We start from the raw sequence: 12,026 nt of genomic DNA on the forward strand, positions 1-12,026 counted from the left end.
CTTCTAGTGCCTCTTTTTTTCCAAAAAATTCATCAAAAAGTTTTGCTGCATTTGGAGAACTTTTATTTCCGCACAAAAACAACACCACGGTAGTTCTGCTGAAAACAATATCAGTCCAAGTTAGTTTCATTCAAATCATACCAAAACCATATAAAATTGTTGTAAACATGGCATGAATACTTCATAAATTATAGATCGTTGGAGACGTATCAACATCCCCAAGCTCAATTCCTGCTCATCCTCGAGTAGGTAAATGATAAAAGAAATAATTTATGAAGTGTGAATGTTAGCATAGTGCATAAGTTTGATCAATAATAATTTCAATCACTTTTAGCATCATAACATCAACTCTTTCTCACCAGTTCAAATGTTATGGTTCAAACAATGCATTCGCTTGAAACTTAACAACCTATGTTCTTATAGTCACCAAACAATTGCAATTCAACTTATTCTCAACAAAGTCTAAGTAAGAGCTCCACATACTCAATCATCATATAGTCTTCTATGATTGATAATACTCAAAGCATATTTTTAGAAAAATGGCAACCATCAAACACAGAGAAAGATAGGGGCTTAATGTTTCGTCTCCCAACTCATTTATCATATAGATAATTGTCAACAATAATAATTCATGATCAAATATATTTGACTAGCCATATGTGCCTAGATCTTTTCCAACGACTTGATTGTAACACCCCAGTAGTTAAGTTACAGTAATCACACACAAATGATGCCATGTCATCACAATCAAATTGCTAAACCTCACGTTGCTCCAAATCGAGTCAAATTCAAAATTTAAATTAAAGTCAAAATAGTATTTATTCAAACAGCAAAATAAAGATGTCCTTTGTATCACAAATAACCGATGAGTAATTTTCATGGTGAAACCAACTTTTTATAAAGTGTTTATGTGCTCTAAACTAATTAAAACAGTGGCTAAAGCAATAATTTAAATGCCTTTTAAATTTTAAAAATTACCAACCATTTTTTATTTAAATACCAAACCATTTTATGGCAGTGCTAAATATTGCAAAGTATTTGTGTGGCACAATTCCATATTTTACAAAATTATTTGTGTGGCCTAACAATTTGCAAAACAAAAAGGATTAATGAAATAAAAATAAAAATAAAAAGGAAATAAAAGAAAAAGAAAATAAAATATGATGGCAAATTGACATTTCCAGAACATGAATTTTTAATATCTAACATGGCAAATATACTTGTGTAGCCATGGCAACTTTTAATTTATTTCCATGGCAAAATTACTCCATTTTTGCCATGGTCAAATTTAATCCATTTTTTCCATGGTATACTTTTTAATAACATGGCAAATTTTACTTTCTTTTGCCATGTCAAATTTATTGTAAATAGCATGGCAATTTTTAATTTAAATATGATGGCAAATTTACAATTTTCGGAACATGGCAAATTTTACTATGTACCATGGTAAATATACTTGTGTTTCCATGGGAATTTTTAATTTTTTCCATGACAAAAATACTTTTATTTACATACATGGCAAATTCTATTTTAATTTGCCATGACAAAATTTAGGTTAATTTGCCATGGCAAATTTTCCTGCTTTTTACATTGTGTATTTGAAAGATGGCGAAGTTAAGAAATTTTGATCAATTGATATGACATTGCTCAGAATTTTTTTTACACACACAATGGCAATTTTTTGTAGAAATCTTTTTTCTTCTATCCTATATGTCCATTTTTTGGTTTTTCCCTATTTTTTCATAATTTCATGGCAAACTTTCCACACTCAGTTGTAATGAAGTGTGTATGAACATCATAATTTTGCCATGCATAATTGTATAGAGCAAGGCAAATTTTTATTTAAATATGATGGCAAATTGACATTTCCAGAACATGAATTTTTTAATATGTAACATGACAAATATACTTGTGTAGCCATGGCAACTTTTAATTTATATCCATGGCAAAATTACTCCATTTTTGCCATGGTCAAATTTAATCCATTTTTGCCATGTACTTTTTAATAACATGGCAAAATTTAATTTCTTTTTGGCATGTCAAATTTATTGTAAAGAGCATGGCGATTTTTAATTTAAATATGATGGCATATTTACAATTTTCGGAACATGGCAAATTTTACTATGTACCATGGTAAATATACTTGTGTTTCCATGGGAATTTTTAATTTTTTCCATGACAAAAATACTTTTATTTACATACATGGCAAATTCTATTTTAATTTGCCATGACAAAATTTAGGTTAATTTGCCATGGCAAATTTTCCTGCTTTTTACATTGTGTATTTGAAAGATGGCGAAGTTAAGAAATTTTGATCAATTGATATGACATTGCTCAGAATTTTTTTTACACACACAATGGCAATTTTTTGTAGAAATCTTTTTTCTTCTATCCTATATGTCCATTTTTTGGTTTTTCCCTATTTTTTCATAATTTCATGGCAAACTTTCCACACTCAGTTGTAATGAAGTGTGTATGAACATCATAATTTTGCCATGCATAATTGTATAGAGCAAGGCAAATTTTTATTTAAATATGATGGCAAATTGACATTTCCAGAACATGAATTTTTTAATATGTAACATGACAAATATACTTGTGTAGCCATGGCAACTTTTAATTTATATCCATGGCAAAATTACTCCATTTTTGCCATGGTCAAATTTAATCCATTTTTGCCATGTACTTTTTAATAACATGGCAAAATTTAATTTCTTTTTGGCATGTCAAATTTATTGTAAAGAGCATGGCGATTTTTAATTTAAATATGATGGCATATTTACAATTTTCGGAACATGGCAAATTTTACTATGTACCATGGTAAATATACTTGTGTTTCCATGGGAATTTCTAAAAAAAAATCCATGACAAAAATACTTTTATTTACATATATGGCAAATTCTATTTTAATTTGCCATGACAAAATTTAGGTTAATTTGCCATGGCAAATTTTCCTGCTTTTTACATTGTGTATTTGAAAGATGGCGAAGTTAAGAAATTTTGATCAATTGATATGACGTTGCTCAGAATTTTTTTTACACACACAATGGCAATTTTTTGTAGAAATCTTTTTTCTTCTATCCTATATGTCCATTTTTTTTTGTTTTTTCCCTATTTTTTCATAATTTCATGGCAAACTTTCCACACTCAGTTGTAATGAAGTGTGTATGAACATCATGGCAAATCATGTAAATATAAGTACCTTTTTTGTGATTATATGGTAGTTTTGTTCATTAGAGCATGGCAACTTTTTTAGCGTAGTACGGATTTTCTAGGAGAGTTTTCTTGGTCCAGTGCATTTTTAGGCCTCCTTTTGTTTCTATCTATTTTTTGGGAGACGCAGTAGCAGTTTTTGGGCCAACAGAAAATGCAATTCTTTGTTTTTTTTATTCTTAAATTCATTGGCGTTTTTGGGCCTGTCCTTTGGAGCCATTGGGCTGACCCGGTGAATGCGAGCGGGGGAGGTCGTTCGGGCGAAACGTTCGGGTGTTATGGTGGTCCAAAATTAGACCGGCACGTACAAGAGCTACGTACACGCATGAGTTGGTTTCGAAACGAGACGTACAAGAGCTGCACTTAGACTCGGACACAACAGAATCGCTTGTCCTCCTTAGATTCTTTCTATCTATATAAGCACTGCGTTATCCCAGAACAGGTACGCCCATATCAAATATCCACCATTGGATGGGTGGTCTACGTGGCCATGCGCGTCCTCGCCATCGTGGGCATGGTTGTCGGGTTTTGCTTGGGCGGCCTCTTTCTTGACCTTTGTGACAGGATGGATAAGGGTGATAAACATGCAGAGGTGATTATAGACAGGATGATGTAGATAATTTTTTTGAACAGGTTGATGTACAGTACTTTGCAGTGAAATACCAGTTCATATTCCAGACGTACGTGATTGCTGTGACGGACATGGAGGCGGAGGTCATCAGATAGACTTGTTAGTGTAAATTCAATCAAATTGTATCATGTATTCATCCATATTTGCGTTTCTGAATTACGTACATAGTTTTGCTAAACAGATGTACTTGTCTTCTTGGAATTTGCTGTACATACATGATCCTTCATTTTATTTCAAAAATTCCCAACACTAGTGCAGAACCGTCCATCGCACACGGCTAAAACTCCCTATCACAAACACATTAAAATGTACACTTATACTATACAACAACAATACACATCCGGAACAGCTGCTTGATAGAAATTGTTACAGGAATATGGCTACGGAGGTGGGATAACGAAACAAGGGAATGGATTGCATTACAAGGGCATGAACTCCTCATCGATTACCTTGTAGTGCTTCTTGGCGTCGTACTGCTGCACGATGAGCACGGACGCCGTCGTTGAGAAGTCCGAGGAGGCGAGGATGTCGCCGACGGGGCCGAGCTCCAGGCACTCGGCCCACTCCTCCAGCCCCTCGGTGAGCACCGAGTTGCGGTCCCTCCCTCGGCCCACCACGAACAACCGGTAGTCCCCCTGCATCCCCCGCAGCACCGCCACGAGCTCCGCCCCGTCCGCCACGTGCTTCTCCATGTACCCGACGGACTTGTTGCCGGCGACGTGCTTCCGGTAGAACTCGGCGAAGAACTTGTCGTCCGCCCGCGCCTGCAGCTCCTCCTGCCCGGTCGTCGTCGCCGCCAGAGGCATGTGCCGCTTGCTCTTGGACTCGAAGAGGCTCGTGCGCGCCTTGGCCCGCGCCTGCGCCGTCGCGTTCTGCACCACCCGTAGCGCCGTGAGCCGCACCGAGGCCCGCTGCTTGCACATGAAGGACGCCAGCGTGAGCGCCTCCCGGTCGTCCGCGCCGCCGATGAAGAGCACCGCCACAGACGCCTGCGCCGTGCTGTCTGGACGATGCTGCTTGCCGAGGCCGCGGTCCACGATGATCCCCACCGAGCATGGCGCCAGTTGTAGCACCTTTTGGTTCACGAGCCGGAACCCGAAGTGGCCGCCGTCCATGGTGCCGTCCAGGCACTGTGTCTTGTGGAACGGCACTAGGATCAACGCCGCCATGGCGTCCTCGGCGCAGATGCACATGTCACTGTGCATGTCCGGGAACGACGACAGCGCCAGCAGCCGGCGCACCTTCACCTTGCCGCCCTCGCCACCGCACTCCGCCTGGTACGCGTCTAGCGCCTCGCCGATGAGCTTCCGCATCTCCGACACCTCCTCGTCCACCACCGTCACGCCGTCCAACCCGCCGCTTTTCACGATTGAAGAAGCCGTCTGGTCCGTCAGCTGCACCATGTCAACGGCGTAGCACGCGATCTCGCCGTTGCCGGCGCCCCACCGGAGCGACTCCATGAGGAACGCGAGCGTCGGCACTTCCTGCGGGCCGCGGAGGCCGGCGACGAGGCGCAGCTCCGTCGAGGGGTCGTGGTGTTGGAGGCCCATGAGGCGCCACTGCACGCTCCGGCGTGCCCAGGAGGCGATCCCCATCCCCACCATGGGCGTGACGGCAACGTTGAGCGCCACCACGAAGATGATGGCCATGAAGGACTTGTCGGTGATGATGCCGGCCTCGAAGGCGGCTAGCGCACAGTAGATGTGGAAGTAGCCCTTGACGTTGAGCAGCATGCCGAGCGCGAGCGCCTCGAGCCAGCCGAGGCCCCGGAGCAGGCCGACGCCGGTGCAGCCGACGAGCTTGCCGAGCGTGCCCATGGAGGTGGCCAAGAAGACCTTCCACCATGGGAAGGGCAGCTGCATGACGTAGGCGCGGAGGCCCTCGTCGGGCTTGAGGCCCGCGACCTCGATGTCGTCGGTGGTCTGCCGGAGCGAGAGGCAGACGTGGGCGACGTAGAGCGGCAGCACGAAGGAGGAGAGCACGAAGTTGATCTTGCTGACGAGCAACCGCGACACCCGGCCGTCGCTGGGGAAGGCGAGGCCGACGAGGAAGGCGGCCATGTTGATGTCGAGGCGGAGCACGGAGATGAACCAGCAGAGCGTGGCGGCCACGAGCGCTACGAGGGAAAGGTCGAAGCCGCGCATGCGCCGGCCCTCGGGGTTGCGGCCGTCCACCCAGTCGGCCATGGCCCGGGACATGAAGGCGGACATGACGACGACCGCGAGGACGGACGCCGTGAGCGCGGGCTGGGCGAAGGGCGCGGCGGCGTCGGCGTCACTGTCACGCCAGACCATGCTGCCGAGCGCGATGAGCAGGGTGGTGACCATGTCGGAGGTGATGCCGGCGCCGACGGCGAGGCGGCCGACGTTGGTCTTGGCGATCTTGAGGTCGGTGGCGAGGCGGGTGAGGACAGGGGAGGCCGTGTTGGCGAGCGCGGCGGCGAGGCCGAGGAAGGCGCGGAGGGAGCGCTCGTGGACGATGCCCGTGTGGGTACGAGAGGTGGAGGTGATGGCGCCGTGGCAGAGCGTCACGAGGACGCAGGTGGAGGCGATGCCGGCGTAGGCGATGACGGCGTCGGCGGCGGGGCTGTCGAGGAGCGAGAAGGGATCCATCTCGACGCCGAGCGCGAAGAGGTAGGGCGCGAAGATGAAGCCGCCGATCTTGCCGAACACCAGGTTGATGGCGTTGGTGATGGAGAGGACGCGGAACTGCGCGAGGATGATGCCCAGCTGCCATTGCCGCATTCGCCATTGCCAACAGGAAAGGAATGTCAATGGCGATCGCCAAGAAAGAGAAAGAGAGAGAAACAAAGGGAATTAATGGCGATCGTGGAGAAGGCGTACGAGGAGGTCGGAGAAGACGCGGGGCTGGTAGACGTTGCGGAGGAGGGCGTACAAGATCTTGCTGGTGACGAGGATGACGCCGAACTCGAACAGCACCGTGTTGTAGTTGGCCGACAGCACGCTGCTCGTCATCGAGCAATCCATGGCGGCCGCTGCTCTTGAATCCAATCAGATCCAATCCAAGATCGATCCTCTTCAATTCCTCTTGGATTACACCCACGCGTACGGCGCGTTGCGTACCAACTAACTACTTTATTTTATTGTGGATTCGATCGACGAAGAACAGCAGGAAGAAGATTAATTGACTCTGGTTTGATTGATTTGACCATCAACAGGGGAACCAGGGGGAGCAGTCGGAAGTGTGGAAGAGAGCATTTTGCGGGGGTTATTGCATGCCAAGTGCTTTCTAGCTCTTCCCTTTTCTGAAACTTTCGAGCTGCTAGATATCATGCTGCATTCAGGTCAGATAAATATAGCACCCTGATTTTTTGCCACCGTGGCGGCCACGACATCTTCTAACTTTGGGAAATGTAATTCCGCCGCGGGTGCTTAGGGCATGTACAATAGTGCTATCTTAGAAGTGCCACGTAGGATAAATGATGAGGTGAAGGAGAGAGAACTCATAAGAAAAGACTTGTCTTATCTTATTTAAGAGAAGACAAGAGATGATCTCTTAGCACAATATGTCTCACCATATTTTCTTGAAAACACGGACGCCCACAGCCAACTCGCTCACACGCGTCAATCGTCGTCCATTCCTATTTGCACAAATCTTGGCACGAAGCTCGTGATTTTGTGTGCCACGTAGGACAAGTCGATTGTGTGGCATGTAAGATAGTTCGCCCGCACGCCGTTTTCGTTCCGAAGTCAGTGGTTGCGAGTCCGGGCGTGCGGTGGAACTGTCGTCGCGCCCGCACACCACGCCCATCATCGGTTGCCGCATCCCTCGTCTCGCCACTTTGCTCTCCACTCGCGGTTTAGTTTACTCCCCTCCCCATTCACTTCTCCCCAACCCACCCATTCACACCAGTTGCAATCGATTGCAAGGAGAAACCGAGAGGAGAAGGCGACGGCGGAGGCGGCAGAAGAGTCGACCGCATTCGCGGCCGTTGGTGGGGCTCGAGGGACCGGAGTGTCGTTGCCGGAGAGCGGCAGATTGAAGGTAAGGCTCCTTCACGTGCTCACATTTACCTGCCCGCGATTTTGCGCCCCCTCCCTGTTTGGACAATTTCCTATCGAGTTTCGTCGAGACTCCGACCGATTCAAGGTGCTTCGGCGTCCTCGTCGACGGTGGAGTCGCGTGCTTGCCATCTAGGGAGACATTGTGCAGTTTTGTCGCCGCCGCGGCGGCAGTCATGCCGGTGTGGGCCAAATCCTTCCCCGTCCCCATCCGCGGCCTAATCTGTTGTTTGCCTTGTGATTGAGCGGGTGATTTGCCTCGGAATGCTATGGCCATCAATATAGTGAGTACTTTGTTTGTCAATTTTCAAGATATGATAGTTGCGAATGAACCCTAGATCTAGGTAGTTGAATTTCAAAGTGTAGCATAATGGCAGCCATGGCATTTACAGCAACTGTCATCACTGATGGCAACTAATTTCCTGATCAACTGTGTCAATTGCCAGCAATATGCTTACCATGTGGCAACTAATTTTGCGAACACACCATGCTGTTGCCACGCTACTATCATCACTGATGGCGAATAATTTCGTGATCAAGTGTGTGAGTTGCCACAAATATGCTTTACATGTGGCAACTAAGTTTTCTGAGCACACTGTGCCTGTTGCCATGACACTATCATCACTGATGGCAACTAATTTCCTGAACAATCGTGTCAGTTTTGCGATGATTATGCTTTCCATGTGGCAACCAAGTTTTGTGAGCACACTATGCCTATTGCCATGCCATATCCAAGAATCAGTTTGCGTTTGCCATGCTGGCTTGCGATACCTGAATGCTTTCTTGACTGCATTACATGGCAACTCATTTTTATGTGAGAGCAGGGTGTGAGTTGCCACATTACATGTTGTGTAGTGGAAATTGTGTGCCTTTTTTTCAAATGCCTTTTGTTTGACACGGCAACTTTGAACATAGTATAGTTGCTACTTGTGAATACATGGCAACTCATTTTTATGTGATGCCAGGGTGTGAGTGACCTTATTACATGCTGAGCAGTGGAAGTTGTGTGCCCTTTTTTGGAGTGCCTTGTGTTTAACATGGCAACTTGAACATATAAGAAGTGTTCTGTACATTTTTTATAAAGCCAATGTGTTAGTTGCCACATCTCATGTTCGGCAATCCTAGGGGGTGGGGGAGTGGGTGTTCAAATGCTCTGCCTCATTTGCCACTTTAATTGGAGCCAACATGGCAAGTAGACTGCGCTAGCTGGCAAGTGCTCCCTTGATCAACACGTGCATGTCCAGTTGCCATGTTTCTGCAGTTTCTCTTGCATTTGACTATTTTTCTGCCTTTTTGTGCATGCTCAGCACATGGCAATTACCGCCCTCTTCAGATGTTTAAACTTTGGGTAGCCACGGAGTTTTTATTTTTGTTCATCGATGATATCCAGTGAATATTTTACTTTATGCATTTCTTTCTGTATCCGTCGGCTGTGTTTTCATTTCAGCATAATGCGTGTTTTGTTCTTGTTGCAGCACAATGGCTAGTGGCGACCATCAAGACGATGATGATGACTTCATGGGTGCACCGCAACAGAATCACCCGACTGGTCAGGCAAAAGATGGCGAAGAGGTAACTTTCCACCCCCATGTGTTTTTCAATGTCACATTGTGTTTTCAATCTTTGGTTAGGGCTAAATTTTTCATGACATTGAACATGGCAACAAATGATCCTTTTGCTGTTATGCAGAAGAAGAAACATCTTCGCAATAGGGCTTCGCAAGAACGCCTGACCATTTTGAATGAAGGATTTACTGATGAGCAGAAGGGAGCTGCGGGTGTCATGGGGATGCAGGCTCTGATGGATGTTCGCTGCAAGAACTTAGTGAACCCTGTATGCGACTGGCTCAGTGAGATTTATGATCCTGCCTCCAAAGAATTTGTGATTCCGGGACGGGGAAGACTACCTTTGGATGAGGATTCGGTGTTTTGCACTTTGGGTCTGCCCCATGGAGAAATCACAGTCCCGTATGAGGTGAACAATAAGATTGAGGAAGCCCTGTTCCCCCGTTTGTTTCCTGGGATGTCAACCATGCCGAATACGACTGCGCTGGCAACTTCGCTGGAAGACATGACAACCCATGGCGAGGTATTTAAGATGAAGCTACTCATGTACTTGATCTCAGCTGTCTTTGCGCCTACCACGTCTCTTCGCCCAAGCAACAAGTGCTTCCCCATCCTGGTGAGTGCTCTTTCTCAACTTCTTTGTTCCCTTAAATTCTTTTTTATTCTGATGTCATCTGGAAGCTAGTCATTGCCAGTTTTGATGCTTTCATTTGAATGCTGATGCGACAACTTTTGTTGTCCTACATTTTTGTGTTGTGCAGGCGAAGCTGAAAGACGTGGAGAAAATGAATTGGTGTAAATTCATCGCTGACTTCCTGCATGATGCATTCTCAATCAAGATGTACCAGAAAGGGTTGTCGCTTGCACCTAATGGTATTTTTTCCCACTCTTTTGCAAATACTCTTATCATGGTTCAATGATTTTTCATAAATCAACATCACAAGCGGTTGATAAGTGTGAACCATACAAGATCGTGCATGGCAACTGTACAAGATCGTGCACGACAACCCTTTTGTTTCATTTTTTATGTGAATCCTTTTACATGAAAAAGTGACTTTTGTTTGATCTATGTCAACTGTTGTTGCTGCCTACAAGGCAATAGCATTTTCAACAACACAATAAAGTGTTCATTTCATACATTCAATCTTTTTTATACAATCTGTATGGCAACCATGATGCTGAGGTGGTGGCAGCTACCATCATAACAAGATGGCAACTGCCAACAAAGCATGATGGCAGATAACATAGATACATGGCAAATGTTTTTCTTTCATTCTCTTCAATTTGATGACTCAAGATGGCAACCATCATGCTTCCTTTTCACCGTAGCATTATTGCAACTCACATAGCTTTCTTTTTTATTGTGTGTACCAGCATTTTTCAACAACACAAAAAATGATTTATTTCATACATTCATTATCTCTTATACAATCTGCATGGCAACTACCAGTATAACCAGATGGCAACTGTAACACAAGCATGATGGCAACCAACATAGATAGATGGCAAATCCTTTCATCTCCATTCTCTTCAACTTGATGACTGAAGAAAGCTACATAAGCATGATTGAAAATGACATAGGTTCCTTTTTTTGTGTGTATACCAGCTCATGTATGTCGATGCTCTTGATCTGTCCACCGTTGACTTTACTGGGATAGGAGGCCCGCCGCCTGCACATAAGTTTGTTGTATCTGCGTGGACGGACGCTGCTGTGAAGGTTGTGCTTGCCGCAGATAGGATAACCGATGTGAAATATGGAAAACTGCAGGTTAGTTTTGCCTTCTTTCTTGCACGTCATTCTTCAATTTTGGATGTTGTATAACATGTGGAAAATCCCCGTACGGCAATCATGTATGGCTAACAAGAGATAAATACCTTTGGCATGCATGGCTGTCTGCACATGGCAACCATGTCTGACCACATATGGCAACTCCGCCATCCGTGTTGGAAGTCCTTTTTTATTTTCCTCCTTTTTTGCAATACATGAATTGTTAGTCACTGCACCTTACTTCTCTCTCATATCTTAGCTGTTTTTTGCTGGTTTTACAGCTGATGGCCAAGAATGCCATAGACTACAGTGTGTTTGGTGGGCCACAAAACTTTGGCAAGTGGATGGATGTGCATTCAGCTCCATCTTGTCCTACTGAGGTAATCAAGGATGTTCATTTTGTTTTTTGGAAATTGTGTTTTTCTCTTTTGCATTTTTCATATATATCTTATGGTTGTCTTGGTTTTTTTGTTCCTACGCACGTGACTCTAATATCTTTGGTTTTTGCTACTTTTATGTTTTTTGTGCTCAGGCGAGGGCACATGTCGAGCATCTAGTTAGGCAGTTTGCCTTCGGCATGACCAGCTTGCTATGGAAGTTGGTTGAGGGTTGGACGGCACTTAATGGATCCGACAGTGATGTGGTTGCAAGGCAATTCACATCATTCGTTGAAGAATGGACACACCGACCAACTAGTTGCTGCTACGTCTTGAGCTTGCATTGGTTTTCCTTGAAGAGGTAAGGGTGATGCATCAATAGTAGCGTAAGTATTTCCCTCAGTTTTTGAGAACCAAGGTATCAATCCAGTAGGAGGCTCCTCAAAAGTC

At 44.9% G+C, this 12,026-nt stretch overlaps 1 protein-coding gene across 1 annotated transcript; it reads right to left on the reverse strand.

The window, feature by feature from the left end:
* Positions 1-4,122: 4,122 nt before the first annotated feature.
* Positions 4,123-7,072, reverse strand: LOC123106259 (cation/H(+) antiporter 28-like). The gene is made up of 2 exons (XM_044528470.1): positions 6,688-7,072; positions 4,123-6,573 (listed from the first exon to the last, which is right to left on the reverse strand). The coding sequence occupies exons 1-2, from the start codon at positions 6,829-6,831 to the stop codon at positions 4,264-4,266; spliced, it is 2,454 nt and encodes an 817-aa protein (XP_044384405.1). The 5' UTR covers positions 6,832-7,072; the 3' UTR covers positions 4,123-4,263.
* Between the last annotated feature and the right edge of the window lie 4,954 nt (positions 7,073-12,026).

The sequence above is a fragment of the Triticum aestivum genome, chromosome 5A, assembly GCF_018294505.1.
Source record: "Triticum aestivum cultivar Chinese Spring chromosome 5A, IWGSC CS RefSeq v2.1, whole genome shotgun sequence".
In the NCBI taxonomy this organism is placed as follows: domain Eukaryota; kingdom Viridiplantae; phylum Streptophyta; class Magnoliopsida; order Poales; family Poaceae; genus Triticum; species Triticum aestivum.

What these genes read in the sequence shown, in the direction of transcription:
- LOC123106259 (XM_044528470.1), bottom strand. Translation starts at nt 6,831, where the DNA reads ATGGATTGCTCGATGACGAGCAGCGTGCTGTCGGCCAACTACAACACG. An exon ending in GCGTCTTCTCCGACCTCCTC is followed by an intron (nt 6,574 to 6,687) that starts GTACGCCTTCTC and finishes CGGCAATGGCAG; the next exon opens with CTGGGCATCATCCTCGCGCA.